At 44.2% G+C, this 15280-nt stretch overlaps 1 protein-coding gene across 2 annotated transcripts in view; it reads right to left on the bottom strand.

Annotated features, from left to right (window-relative positions):
- BANP (BTG3 associated nuclear protein) overlaps positions 1-15280 on the bottom strand; it is a 517523-nt gene that overhangs the window by 171763 nt on the left and 330480 nt on the right. For both annotated transcript variants that reach the window (XM_030204572.1, XM_030204573.1), the window contains exon 11: positions 3437-3481. In XM_030204572.1, the coding sequence (XP_030060432.1) occupies positions 3437-3481 (45 nt within the window). The remainder of the gene's footprint in view (positions 1-3436; positions 3482-15280) is intronic.

Raw genomic sequence — 15280 nt, 5'->3', positions numbered from 1 at the left:
TAAATTTAGGCGCATCCATTTGCACCAGCGAAAACATTTATGCAGGGAACCCCTTTATTCTATAAGTGTGCATGTAACTTGAATCCATGCCCACGCTGTACCCCAAAAAGCACATGACCCTCCCATTTCCATGCCCCCTTTTTCTGAGATATGCCTACATTTATGTGCATACATGATTTCAATTAGCAGAAAAAATTATTAAAAAGCCAATTATTGGCACTAACTGGCTCATTATTCAATTAAATTGTGTGCACAAATTGAACATGCCCAAATTTGCGTGTGCAATTTTTGGCAACTTTTATAGAATTAGGGGGATAAGGCTGACATCAGAACACTCTCACATATGATTTATTATTGTGTTCATTTACAAGAGTTTTGGTCACACATTTGGACAAGAATATTACGTATTTTTTATAGCAACAAAGTAACAGATGGCAGATACTACTACTTAACATTTCTAAAGCGCTACCAGGGTCACGCAGCGCTGTACAATTAAAGTAAAGATACTTACCTATAACAGAGATTCTTCAAGGACAGCAGGCCATTCATTCTCACACGTGGGTGACATCATCCACGTCACCCGGTGTGGAGGTTAAACAGTTATAGCTTTTTTGAGCACACGCGTCCCCACCATGCACAGGCAAGTGCCTTCGCGACCGCTGCGAGAGCGCGGGACCATTCAGTACAATAATAAAGCATATTAAAAAATAAATGAGGCCACTACAAGGGGAGGTAGAAGAGTATGGGAGAATGAATGGCCTACTGTCCTCAGAGAGCACCTGTTACATGTAAGTATCTTCGATTTCTCTGAGGACAAGCAGGCCATATTCTCACATATGGGAATCCCTAGCTCATCAAAAAACAACCACCATAGTCAACTGGAACTCGCAACGGAGAAGACAAAATAATAATTAACCTTAAACTATATACAATTATGTGAGAGTGCAGCCTGGAACAGAACAAAACAGGCCTAGGGAGGTGGAGTTGGATTCTAGACCCCAAACAAATTCTGCAGAACTGTCTGTCCAAACCGACTACCACATCGGGTATTCTGTTCAAGGTAGTAGTGCAATGTGAATGTGTGGACTGAAGACTGCATTGCAGCCTTGTAAATTTCTTCAATGGAGGCTGTCTCAAGTGGGCTACCAATGCAGCCATGGTCCTGACATTTATAAGCCTTGACATGACCCTCAAGAGTCAGCCCAGCCTGGGCATAAGTGAAGGAAACGCAATTTGCTATCCAATTGAAATGGTGCGTTTCCCAGTGGCGACCCCCATCCCATTGGGATTAAAAGGAACAAAAAGCTGGGTGGACTATCTGTAGGGCCTAGCCCGCTCAAAGTACAAGGCCAATATTTGCTTGCAGTCCAAGGTGTGCAATGAGCTATAGCCAGGATGGGCATGAAGTCTGGGAAAAAATGTTGGAAGGACAATTGACAGGTTCAGTTGGAACTCCGACACCACCTTAGGCAGGAACTTAGGATGCGTGTGGAGAACTACTCTATTATGATGAAACTTTGTGTAAGGTGGATCCGCCACTAGGGCCTGAAGCTCATTGACCCTGTAAGCTGAAGTAACAGCTACCAAAAACAAGACCTTCCAGGTCAAGTACTTCAGAAGACAGGAATCAAGTGGCTCAAAAGGAGCTTTCATCAGCTGGGTGAAGACAACGTTGAGGTGCAATGACTGAAGTTGAAGTTTGACAGGGCACTTTCTCAAAAGCAAACCTCTCATAAAGTGAACTAGAGGCTGTCCAGAGATTGGCTTACTCTCTACACATAAGTACTAATTGTGCTAAGGTGAACCCTTATAGAGTTGGTCTTGAGAATAGAGGTGTAGACGGTAGGGCGTGGAGTACTGATCTGCATAAAGACCTCACTCCATCTGTGATACACGCCTTTGTTCTCTCAATCCAGAAACGAGCAGTTTCAATGCCCAACCATTAATTGCTCTACAAATTTGCCCTTTGTTTGAACATTTCCCCTCATGGAGCAGCTACAGCAGGTCTTGCTATTGAAGGGACTTGCCCTAAATGTCATGCTCCTAACGTCTCTTTGGGTTATATGTCTTGGACATGTGTAGCAGTGTAACAGTTTTGGTCCCAATGCTGACACTATTTCACTGTTTGTGGACGTTCTCTGTTCCGTCCTCGCCACTGCTTCTATTTGATTCATTGTTTTCGATGCAGGGGCAACTACTGGAGGGAAGACGTTTCCTCATATTGTAATTTTGCTGGCCTTGAAAACGATCCTGTTTGACTGGTTGACTACTACGGGCCCTTCACTCCAACGCTGGCACTCTTACATGATTTATCAACTGCACTTGCAATGCTTTCAGATTCAAGACTTTACCAATTTGCAGCAAACTAAATTTTGTGCCACTTGGGAACTTTTCTGGCAAACGTTGTCTGCCCTTGCATGTGGTCAGTTGTTAAATATGCAACTGTTATACTGTTCTTGTTGGGGTGGTTTTATTTTCCCCTCTGTGACTACCATAGTGCCATTAGGAAGGGGGTGGGATTCTAGTTACACAAAAATCATGCACCTTAGTTGGTAATCTCCAAGGTTGATTTAGATATATTGACTGGAAGTACTGTTTTGTATCAACCAGTCCAACAAAGATAATTTAAACATAGTACTTACAACACAGAGGCAGTGAAAAAAAATGATACTGTGATTTGTACAAGCTAATGCCACAGAACTAGCCAACTGCTGAACTTAAATCTAAGAAATTAAGTTAGAGACACTTTTTCAGGGCAATTCTGATCTTGCCCATGGGTAACTGCAAGTTAACCGAGTGCCCTTTGAAAACGAGGGCCAAGATGCACAATGTAGGTGTAAAATACAAGTGCACTTTCTGTTTGCATGGAAACAGGTACAAACTACATGCTGAAAAGGACATGCAATGATTTCAAAATGTATTTTCCTTCCCTTCACCTAATCCCACCTGCTAATAAAACATTTTTACAAGAGCACCCATGACCTTACCTGCAGAATATCTTTTTGATTATTAACCTCCTTATGTAAAAAACTAAGCAGCGGACTTCAGGAGAGGGGTTTTTACAGAGGATGTGGCCCTAACTGTGGCACAGCATATAAAATCATAAGAAATAAAATACGTTATGAAGCAAAAGAAAACAGACCAATGAAGCCGAGAAATAAGAAAAATGTTATATTAAGGAATCCAGGCAGACTCGCTGCTTTAAAAAATCAACATTTTACTGCATGCTTTTCTCTCTCTATGCTGTGTGTAGTACAGAGATACTTTAACCCCACAGTTATTCCATGTGTAGCAGAGATGTTTAAGGCAACACTTTTATGCATGGTTAAGAATACATCACTGAAATATGGATTCATGCAGTTCTTCCTTCCAAGCCAAGTTTTAACAGTGGCATCAATTCTGCCTTGGATGTAAAAAGAAAACAAGTATTTCCTACCTGTCCATCTTGTCCAACGTGAACCTGATGTATCTGCAAGTTACCCTGTAAAATAAAACAGCAAATGGGAAGGTGAAGAAATTGGCTAATCAGTAGCGCTTCCTTAGGCAACCCAACACTTTTTCCTTTCCATTTATCTAATAACTTATTTCAATTGACTTACAGGAAGTCTACTAACCTATGATATTCTTGATGAGTTATGAAAGGTTTTGGCAATAAAACAGCATGGAAAAATGCCTTACACAGTTTTTCTTTTTCTATGATGGGGAAACAGTTTTGCTTAGGCTAGAAAGCTTAAATTAAACAATTGATTATGAAGGCGACTTTAGAAGAGGGTAAGAAGGGGGCCCATTTTATAAAGACACATAGGTGCCTAGAGGGCTCATTTTTTTCAAAGCACTTAGGCTTACAAAGTTCCATAGGTTAATATGCAACTTTGCAAGTCTAAGTGCTTTGAAAACAAGCCTCTATGCGTCTTGAAGTTTGACTGAAGCTGTGGACATTTACACCTGCTCAGGAGCAGGCCTAAATATTAGCATAAAAAGTACAAGTGTACCATGTGACTCTGCCCCAGAACATACCTATATACATGTCACATAAAAGCAAGCATTGTTTTATCACCATGCATACGTTTCCACATGTAACCCCTGGGGTAATTTTATAAAAGCCCTTTTATGTGTGGAAACTGTATATAAAAGTACCTCTGTACGGATACTTAGATCAAGGTTATGCTGAATAGTTCTTGTCTTATATGTCTGATCAATTTAATTGCCCGCAGACATTATTTGAGCCCTTTCTTATCCTAAACTACACCAGACACATAAAGAGTAATACTGTAACTGGGCACCAGCTTCTATGCACCTCCTGCATGTGTAAATGTACCAAATACCAGCACTTTTGAGGGTAAAGAAAAGATACTTACCTGTAGTAGGCATTCTCTGAGGATAGCAGGCCATTCATTTTCACAGGTGGAGCATAAAATACCTAATATAGTTTTAAAAGCACACGCAGCATCCCCACCACACATGCACGAGTGATTCCCGCCCGCTGCAAGAGCACGGGACCATAAGTACGATATTATAGCATGGAACCAACTCCAAGGGGAGGTGGGAGGGTATGTGAGAATGAATGGCCTAATGTCCTTGGAGAATACCTGCTATAGGTAAGTATCTCCGCTTTGTCCGAGGACAAGCAGGCCATATTCTCACAAATGGGAATCCCTATCTCATCAAAAAGCCACCATAGGTCAACTGGACCTTGCTACAGTGAGGACAAAATAGTAATTAACCTTAAACTATATGCAACTGTGCTAAAGTGCAGCCTGGAACAGAACAAAACAAGCCTAGGGGGGTGGAGTTGGATTCTAGACCCCAAACAAACTCTGCAGCACTGTCTGTCCAAACCAACGGGTGTCCTGCTCAAAGCAGTAATGCGATGTGAATGTGTGGACTAAAGTAGGGTTACCATATAGCTCCAGAAAAAGGAGGACAGGTTGAGCCAGTCTGGGTTTTACTTCCATTGCTTTCAATGGAAGCAAAACACGGACTGGATCAATGTGTCCTCCTTTTTCTGGAGCCATATGGTAACCCTAGTCTAAAGATCACATTGCAACCCTGCAAATTTCTTCAATGGAGGTTGATCTCAACTGGGCTACCTACGCAGCCATGGTCCTGATTGGAAATGGTGTGTTTCAAGATGGTGACCCCCAATCTGTTGGGATCAAAAAAAGCAAAAAGCTGGGTGGACTGTAGGGCCTAGACTGCTCCAAGTAAAAGGCCAATGCTTGCTTGCTGTGCAAAATGTGCAATGCACTTTTGCCAGGATGGACATGAGGTCTGGGAAAAAATGTTGGAAATACAAGTTCAGATGGAACTCCAACACTACCATAGGCAGGAACTTAGGGTGCATTCGGAGAACTACTCTATTATGATGAAACTTAGTGTAAGATGGATCAGCCACTAGAGCCTGAAGTTTACTGACTCTGCGAGCTAAAGTAACAGCCACCAAAAACAAGACCTTCCAGGTCAAGTGCTTCAGATGACAGGAATTGAGTGGCTCAAAAGGAGCTTTCATCAGCTGGGTGAGGACAACGTTGATGTCCCATGACAGAGGTGGAAGCCTGACAGAGAGCTTTGTCAAAAGCAAACCTCTCATGAAACGAACAACTAGAGGCTGTCCACAGATGGGCTTACCCTCTACATGACGATAAGCACCCCAAACACTGAAGACACCAGGAATGAGCATCTTTGCCAAAGATGGTTCTATTGCAGCGGGTACAGTGTTTAAAGCCATTAGGAACCTTCAATGACATGGATTGGAAAAAAGCCATGGCCAAATCAAACGGCTCCATGGTGCCAGAAAAAAAGAGGCAAACCACCTGAAAAAATTAGAGGAACTGGAGCTCAGGCCTAAGAGAGCCGAAACCTAAAAGTGTGTGTGTGTGGGGGGGGGGGGGGGGGGGGGGGGGGGGGAGAGAAACTACCTAAACAAATAAGGAGAAAAAAAGAAAAAAACATGACAAAAAAAATACAAAAATCTTCTTAGGAAGGCACTACTTGCTCTGAAAAGTACTCATGCACCAGACGGTGTGAGGAGCCACGGAAAGCTCGTCCTCTCCTCACAACAGATGAGAAGAGACTGATGGTACCACGCTCTCACGGTGGGTGGGAAGGCACTCGTGCATGCGCAGTGTGGACGCTGCCCATGCTCTTAAAGATATATTAGCTTTTTTTATGCTCCACACCAGGTGATATAGATTACATCATCCACATGTAAGAATATGGCCTGCTTGTCCTCCTCAAAGTGCTATTTTGTAAAGGTTCACGTAAGTGGCATAGCACATACATGCAAGACGGTGTTCACATGGATACAGTAAATGGGAAAGGGGGGGACATGGGTGTGCCTCCCACGTACACACACGTTACAGAATACTGCAAATTAGGTGTGCCCCCACTGCATTTAGGCACCTGCAATTAAATAAGGCCAATGGCTGGTCTATCTGCAGGTGCCAAGACTTTAGGCGTACCAATGCCAGGTTACGCTAGTATTCTAGAATGGAATCTAGGCACCCAGGTGTTGTGCTAGAATAGCCCCTCACCTCATCGGGGCACCTATAAGGAGCACCCACTTACAGAATTGCACCCATAGGGGGTAATTTTGTTAAATGACTGATTATACATAAGGGCCAATTATGCGTATAAATGATTAGACTAATGGGCACATATGTGCATAGAGGATAAAATTCCACCCAAGTGCTGTTCTGTAAATATGCTCATATTTTATGTTTCAACATTTTTTATTGATGATTCTACAAAATAACCATCCAACAAGCTCCGTATTCCATACATTAATGTCGAAACAACCAATCAAGAGCTAAGCGTATTCTTTTTATCATATTATAACACTTTTCTTTCATCCTATCCCATCCCCAACCTCCCTCTCCCTTCCAGTAGTATATTCTAACCTTTTATTGATGACATTTAACATGACTGTAACTCACACCTAATTCTTCGCAATTTCCATAGGTTACATATGACCCAAGGTGGATGGATATACATTTCACCCAGTGAATTAACCATTTTCCCCCTCCTCCCCACTCCCCCATTTGCACATATTTTAAACAGTATATATTTTACTGGTAGGTGAATACACGGACAAGTACGGTAGAGCATGAGAGGGACTCATGCTTCTGTGCATAGTATAGGATACTGTAAGTTATGTGCATCTTTTTGACATTTAAGCACAAGGCTAGCATTGAGTGTGTGCGCACCTAAATTATGCTAGTATACTCAAAAAGAAGTAGGCACCTATGTTCCTTTATAGAATAGATGCCTATACATAGGCGCACCACTCCCCCCACCCCAGGGGAATTTTAAAACAAATAGGAGGAAATATTTTTCACTCAACAAATAGTTAAGCTCTAGAACTCGTTGCTAGAGAATGTGGTATCAGTGGTTAGTATATCTAGGTTTGGAGAAGTTCCTGGAGGAAATGTCCACAGTCTAGTATTGAGATAAACATGGGGAAGCCACTGCTTTCCCTGGGATTGATAGACATGGGAATCTTGCTAGTATTTGGGATTCTGCTAAGTACTTGTGACCTGGATTGGCCACTGTTGGAAACAGAATACTGGACTAGATGGACCTTTGGACTGACCCAGCATGGCTATTCTTAAGTTCTTATGACTAATGAATACAGTCTTTGCTATGACAAAGCAACCACTCTTGTTCTACCATCTATTTCTATTTCATGAAACCCTATTCCTGTTAGAATAAAGCATTTTATTATTGGAATCAAACAGCCATCACTTCCAAAAAAAACTTTTAAACACTGTAACCTATAAACAAGAGGTATTCAGCTATGAAAATTAAAAAGAAAATATTCAATGAAAATAAATTAGGAAAGCAAAACAAATGTATCTGTTAAACTTGTAGAACATCTGGCGAATGTTATACATTTAACAAGGCAGGTTTCCAAAGTATCCTATTCTGGAATTACTTTGGAGTAGCCTAGTGGTTAGTGCAACGGACTTTGATCCTGGAGAACTGGGTTTGATTCCCACTGCAGCTCCTTGTGACTCTGGGCAAGTCAATTAACCCTTCACTGCCCCAGGTACAAAATAAATACCTGTATATAATATGTAAACCGCTTTGATTGTGACCACAGAAAAGGCAGTATATCCACTCCCTTTCCCCTTCCAGAATCTACCTTCTCTAATAAAGTTCATGATGTAATTCTGCTGCTCAAACTCTGAAAGGGAAGAGTATGTTAATGGTTAGAGCAGAAGGCGGAGTGCCAGGAAAGCAAAGGCTCAAATCTTGCCTCTCCAACTGACGCTTCTTGTGACCTTGGAAACCTCACTTCACCCTCTATTTCTTCAGGTTCAAACTTAGATTGTAAGTCCTCTGGGGCCAGAAAATAACAAGTGGCTCAGCTGTATTGCACCTTTAACCCGAGTTTGGAAAAGATCATTAAATCTAAAATCCAAATTCCATTTAAGCATTCCAAACTTTAAAATCGTTTTAACTTAACTTGTTGTATTAGTCAAATCAGACTTCTTTGAAAATGTTATGATGAGTAGCAGAGAATCCTGGTGACAGTGTAACACTACACAATTCAAAAGAAATGCCAATTTGCTTTAAAGGGGTGCTGATAATCCTGTCAAACAATCCTGTCAAACTATTATCAAGCTTCACAAAATAAAACCTTGAATTAGAGGAATGAGAGATTTCTCTTACCCAGCAATTGTCTTCCACTTAGCATTTGCTAATAAGGACTAGATAGGATAGAACCATATTAATGCAAAGGGCTCCCCCTACCACGAGACTGAGGGGTTATCGTTGTGAGCTACCCCTAAGACAGGTTAGTTTACCTCTAACTCATGCTATTTAAGCACAAGTCCCATTCTATGCAAGGAGACCTAGCTACTAACAACTGGGGTTTACAGTAAAATAGAATGTCTTAATGTTAGCCCATGTTTATAACTCCCCCCCCCCCTTAATTAAAGAAATGTCTCTAGAAATCAAAATCACTGCTATATGTAATAAAAGTGAGCCAAGTATAGGACAATCAAGCTATTGTGACATCCCTGATGAGGTTGTCTCTTAGGCATTGGTGGAATGAGGCATTATGACATCACAATATCAGAAATGAGCCAAGTATAGGACAATCAAGCTATTGTGACATCACTGATGAGGTTGTCTCTTAGGCATTGGTGGAATGAGGCATTATGACATCACAATATCAACTCTGGTTACCAGAAACTAAAACTCTTCATGCTAATGGGGCAAGTTATCAACATAGGCTACTGTTAAAACATGTTAATTTACCACTAATGTGTGGTATTTTATCACAGGTCCTTTTTTTATGCAATGAGACCTAGTTATTAATAACTAGGGTTAACAGCAAAATAACACATCTTAATGGTAGCCTATTTTGATAGTATCCCCTTGAACTGGTATGCTGGAGAGCTGTGGGCTATGCCCCTAGACCTAAAACAGCATTCAGCACAACCTAGGTCACCCTGGGTCATTCTCCTGAAGCAAAGAAACGTCTGGGAATAGGAAGGGCATCTATCCATTGCCAAGGTCTACCATCTCAGCTGCAGGTAACTATCTGCCCATAGTTGATTCTCTTAAGAGATAATACAACTTAAGGCCAGTGGCGTAGCAAGGGCGGGGCGGTGGGGGCGGTCCGCCCCGGGTGTCATCGGGTAGGGGGGTGCTCTGCCTTTAAATTTTTTTTTTCGAAGTGCCGGAGAGCAGCAGGCAGGGCGCCTCGCGTCTGCCCTGCTAGTAAAGAAGATCTCGCTGACGTCATCATCCTTCCCACACTGAGTCCCGCCCGCCCTCGAGGTAATAGGAAGTTGCCTCAGAGGGGGGCGGGACTCAATGTGGGAAGGGCGATGACGTCAGCAAGATCTTCTTTACTAGCAGGGCAGACGCGAGGCGCGCTGCCTGCCACTCTATGGCGCTTCGAAAAAAATTTTAAAGGCAGGACAGGGTAGGAGCAGCAGGAGAACGGATCTCAGCTGTCGGGGGGGGGGGGACTCAGAGGGGAGAAGTGGATTGGGGAGGGGTAGGGTTGCTTAAAGGGGATTAGGGAGGGTGGGGGAGCTCAGAGAGGGGAGAAGGGGATTGGGGAAGGGTGGGGGAGCTCAGAGCGGTGCTTAAAGGGGATTAGAGTATAAATAGAACTAAAAAATGAACTTGCGGAGCTACTGTTAGAAATATGCAATCTGTCCCTAAAATCGAGTGTAGTACCGGAAGACTGGAGGGTAGCCAATGTTACTCCGATTTTTAAGAAGGGTTCCAGAGGAGATCCGGGAAATTATAGACCGGTGAGTCTGACGTCGGTGCCGGGCAAGATGGTGGAGGCTATTATTAAGAATAAAATTGCAGAGCATATACAAAAACATGGACTGATGAGACAAAGTCAGCACGGATTTAGTGAAGGGAAGTCTTGCCTCACCAATCTAATGCATTTTTTTGAGGGGGTAAGCAAACATGTGGACAATGGGGAGCCGGTTGATATTGTATATCTGGATTTTCAGAAGGCGTTTGACAAAGTGCCGCACGAAAGACTCCTGAAGAAATTGCAGAGTCATGGAATCGGAGGTAGGGTATTATTATGGATTAAGAACTGGTTGAAAGATAGGAAGCAGAGAGTAGGATTGCGTGGCCAGTATTCTCAGTGGAGGAGGGTAGTTAGTGGGGTCCCGCAGGGGTCTGTGCTGGGTCCGTTGCTTTTTAATGTATTTATAAATGACCTAGAGATGGGAATAACTAGTGAGGTAATTAAATTCGCCGATGACACAAAATTATTCAGGGTCGTCAAGTCGCAGAAGGAATGTGAACGATTACAGGAGGACCTTGTGAGACTGGGAGAATGGGCGTGCAAGTGGCAGATGAAGTTCAATGTTGACAAGTGCAAAGTGATGCATGTGGGTAAGAGGAACCCGAATTATAGCTACGTCTTGCAAGGTTCCGCGTTAGGAGTTACGGATCAAGAAAGGGATCTGGGTGTCGTCGTCGATGATACGCTGAAACCTTCTGCTCAGTGTGCTGCTGCGGCTAGGAAAGCGAATAGAATGTTGGGTGTTATTAGGAAGGGTATGGAGTCCAGGTGTGCGGATGTTATAATGCCGTTGTATCGCTCCATGGTGCGACCGCACCTGGAGTATTGTGTTCAGTACTGGTCTCCGTATCTCAAAAAAGATATAGTAGAATTGGAAAAGGTACAGCGAAGGGCGACGAAAATGATAGTGGGGATGGGACGACTTTCCTATGAAGAGAGGCTGAGAAGGCTAGGGCTTTTCAGCTTGGAGAAGAGACGGCTGAGGGGAGATATGATAGAAGTGTATAAAATAATGAGTGGAATGGATCGGGTGGATGTGAAGCGACTGTTCACGCTATCCAAAAATACTAGGACTAGAGGGCATGAGTTGAAGCTACAGTGTGGTAAATTTAAAACGAATCGGAGAAATTTTTCTTCACCCAACGTGTAATTAGACTCTGGAATTCGTTGCCGGAGAACGTGGTACGGGCGGTTAGCTTGACGGAGTTTAAAAAGGGGTTAGATAGATTCCTAAAGGACAAGTCCATAGACCGCTATTAAATGGACTTGGAAAAATTCCGCATTTTTAGGTATAACTTGTCTGGAATGTTTTTACGTTTGGGGAGCGTGCCAGGTGCCCTTGACCTGGATTGGCCACTGTCGGTGACAGGATGCTGGGCTAGATGGATCTTTGGTCTTTCCCAGTATGGCACTACTTATGTACTTATGTAGGGAGGGTGGGGGAGCTCAGAGAGGGGAGAAGGGGATTGGGGAGGGGTGGGAGACCTCAGAGGGGTGCTTAAAGGGGATTAGGGAAAGTGGGGGAGCTCAGAGAGGGGAGAAGGGGATTGGGGAAGGGTGGGGGAGCTCAGAGGGGTGCTTAAAGGGGATTAGGGAGGGTGGGGGAGCTGAGATGGGTGCTCAGAGAGGGGAGAAGGGGATTGGGGAGGGTGGGGTGCTCAGAGGGGGGAGGGGAGTGCTCAGATGGGAGAAGGGGTCTGAAGCTGGAACTGGGGTCTGACAAGGGGGCAGGAGGGAAAATGGGTCCATGCCTGGGGCAGGTGGGAGAATGGGTCTGGGGCTGAAAGGGGGGGATGCAAGGCATGTGGTGGATGAAGGGGACTGGAACTGAGGGCTGAAAAGAGGGGGCAGAGAGGGGACAGATCCTGGATGGAAGGGGGGCACGTGAGGGAGGGCAGACCCTGGACGGATGGGAGAGGGAGGGCAGACGGATTGAAAGGACAGAGAGAAAGGGCAGATGGTGGGTGGAAGGGGAGAGAGAAAGAGGGCAGACTGGGGCAAATGGTGGATGGAAGGGGCAGAGATAGAGGGCAGATGTTGATGGAAGGGGGAGAGAGAGATGGCAGACTGGGGCAGATGGTGCATGGAAGGGGCAGAAGTGGATGGAAGGGAGAGAGGGCAGACAGTGGATGGAAGGGGCAGAAAGAGAGGGCGAAGACAGATGCTGGATAGAAGGAAGACAGTGAAAAGATGAGGAAAGCAGACAACGAACTGTAAATATATATTTTTATTTTTTTGCTTTAGGATAAAGTAGTATTGTAGCTGTGTTAATAAATGTTTATAATAGAACATGTAAATAAGGTAATCTTTTTATTGCACTAATTTTAATACATTTTACTTTCAGAGAACAAAACCCCCTTCCTCAGGTCAGGATAGGACACTAACAGTACTATACTGAATTGACCTGAGGAAGGAGGTTTTGGCCTCTGAAAGCTAAATGTATTAGTCCAATAAAATGATATTATTTGTTTTATTTCTATTTGTTAATTTGTAAAGTGGTGATTGGTACTTGTTAGTTTTTTTCAAATTTACATCTGCTGTCTTTATATTTTGCACAGCACTAGGGGACAGTTTCTGTTTCTGTGGTGTTGCATTGTATGCAGAGACTGGCATCAGGGGTTCAGTTTAATTTTTGTCTAAATAGAAAGTTTATGATTACTTATTCTATAGTGGATTAGGGTGTATCTATTTGTGAAAAAGACATGGCTTTCGGTTGGCATTGACTGTGCAGGATCGACAATCTGTACTAATCTGTCTGTTTTCATTTTATAATAGGTGAATTGATGTTCTAGTGCTCACTGTAGTGTTTAAGATGCTTTCCTTTTCCTTGTGTGACTCGTACAAATTACTGCTTATGGTATGGTAGAATTGCTCTATAGGTCCTGAGTGTTTTGTATTCTCGGTATGCCTAGTACTGGATTTCAGGGGGAGGGGGGGGGGTGTTAAAAAATGACCGGCCCCGGGTGTCAACTACCCTAGCTACGCCACTGCTTAAGGCTCTTCCACAGACACCTTTTTGTGAATGCACTTCAAAACTTGGGAGCCTTTCCTACTAAGTATTCTGAAAACTTGTAAGCTGGTAGCTTCCATCATGAAACCACCAGCAAATGAAGTGTACTGGACTGTCACAGAAAAATGACTGACAGCATGGGTTGGCATGACCAAGCATGTGCAACCTATACAGATTTGAAGGGTTAGCAGAGATTCCCAGACCTTGCCAGCCCAAAAAGTCGACAGGGGTTCTTAGCCATGCCAGCTGAAGAGGTTAGACGAGAAGCAAGAGGTACAGGGTAAGAGAGGAGAGAAACAGAGGTAAATAATGACAAAATTAGTGCACATCTGAAGTCGCCCTCAAAAAATTAGAGGGAACACTGCTTCTAGTTTTTATTTTTTATTTTAGTTACATTTGTACCCCGCTCTTTCCCACTCATGGCAGGCTCAATGCGGCAGGCAATGGAGGGTTAAGTGACTTGCCCAGAGTCACAAGGAGCTGCCTGTGCCGGGAATCAAACTCAGTTCCTCAGTTCCCCAGGACCAAAGTCCACCACCCTAACCACTAGGCCACTCCTCCACTTATAGGGAAGAAATCAGAAGGCATGAGGGTTAGGATTGTACTGGATTGTGGAGAATGGACAGATCCCACTAGTACCAGATCAATTAATCTCATTTGTGCAAATGCAGATTTAGAGAGTGAGGAAAGGCCCCTGAATGCTATAGAACAGCAGGGGAAAGCAGGAGACTGCAAAGGACTCTGAGGCGATATTGAAAATTGTGGACTGGATAAGCATTTCAAGTCAAGTGCTGATATTTTCTAAAAAGCTCTGGCTCAAATGAGGAGGGGGGGGAGAGCAGGGACTAGGCCTCTTAGAAGCCAAGGTAATAAAGTGCAGTAGGCTTTGCACACATCTTAGGATGGCTTCTGTGCAAGATTTTGTCCCGGGTGTTCAAATGAGTTTCCTGCACCAGCTCCAACCGTATTTTCAAAAAAGATGGCCGGACATCTTTTTTTTTTTCGATAATACGGTTGGGGACGGCCAAATGTCAGAGATGGCCGGGTTTGAGATAGCCGGCATCGGTTTTTGGCCATAATGGAAACTGAAGCTGGCGATCTCAAACCTGGCCAAATCCAAGGCATTTGGATTTGTAGTGCACTGGTCCCCCTCACATGCCAGGACATCAAACGGGCACCCTAGGGGCTCTTCTAAAAAGTTTAAAAAATAAATAGCTCCCAGGTGCATAGCTCCCTTACCTTGGGTGCTGAGCCCCCCAAAACCCACTCCCCACAATTATACACCACTACCATAGCCCTAAGGGGTGAAGGGGGGCACCTACATGTGGGTACAGTGGGTTTCGGGTGGGTTTTGGAGGGCTCCCATTTTCCACCACAAGTGTAACAGGTATGGGGGGGGTGGGCCTGGGTCCGCCTGCCTGAAGTCCACTGCACCCACTAAAACTGCTCCAGGGACCTGTATACTGCTGCGATGGACCTGAGTATGCCATTTGAGACTGGCAAAAAAAGTTTTTAAAGTTGTTTTTTTGAGGGTGGGAGGGGGTTAGTGACCACTGGGGGAGTCAGGGGAGGTGATCCCCGATTCCCTCCAGTGCTCATCTGGTCAGTTCAGGCACTTTTTTGGGACTTGGACCTGAAAAAAAATGGACCAAGTGAAGCCGGCGAAATGCTTGTTACGGCCGGCTTTCATTTTTCCATTATCGGGCGAAGCCGGCCATCTCAACGCACGCCCCTATCCCGCCCCCGTCCTGCCTTCGCTACCGTGCCGACACGCCCCCTTGAACGTTCGCCAGCCCCACGACAGAACGCAGTTGAAGCCGGCCAAAATCGGCTTTCGATTATACTGATTTGGCCAGATTCAGGAGATCGCCGGTCATCTCCCGATTTGTGTCGGAATATGACCGGCGATCTCTTTCGAAAATAAGCTGGATAGTTACATTGTAGATGATGGCAGATAATGCCTAGAATGGTCCATCCAA

This window comes from Microcaecilia unicolor, chromosome 5 (genome assembly GCF_901765095.1).
Source record: "Microcaecilia unicolor chromosome 5, aMicUni1.1, whole genome shotgun sequence".
Lineage (NCBI taxonomy): Eukaryota > Metazoa > Chordata > Amphibia > Gymnophiona > Siphonopidae > Microcaecilia > Microcaecilia unicolor.
Note: the sequence above shows the minus strand (reverse complement) of the source record. Positions and strands in the feature narration are given on the sequence as shown.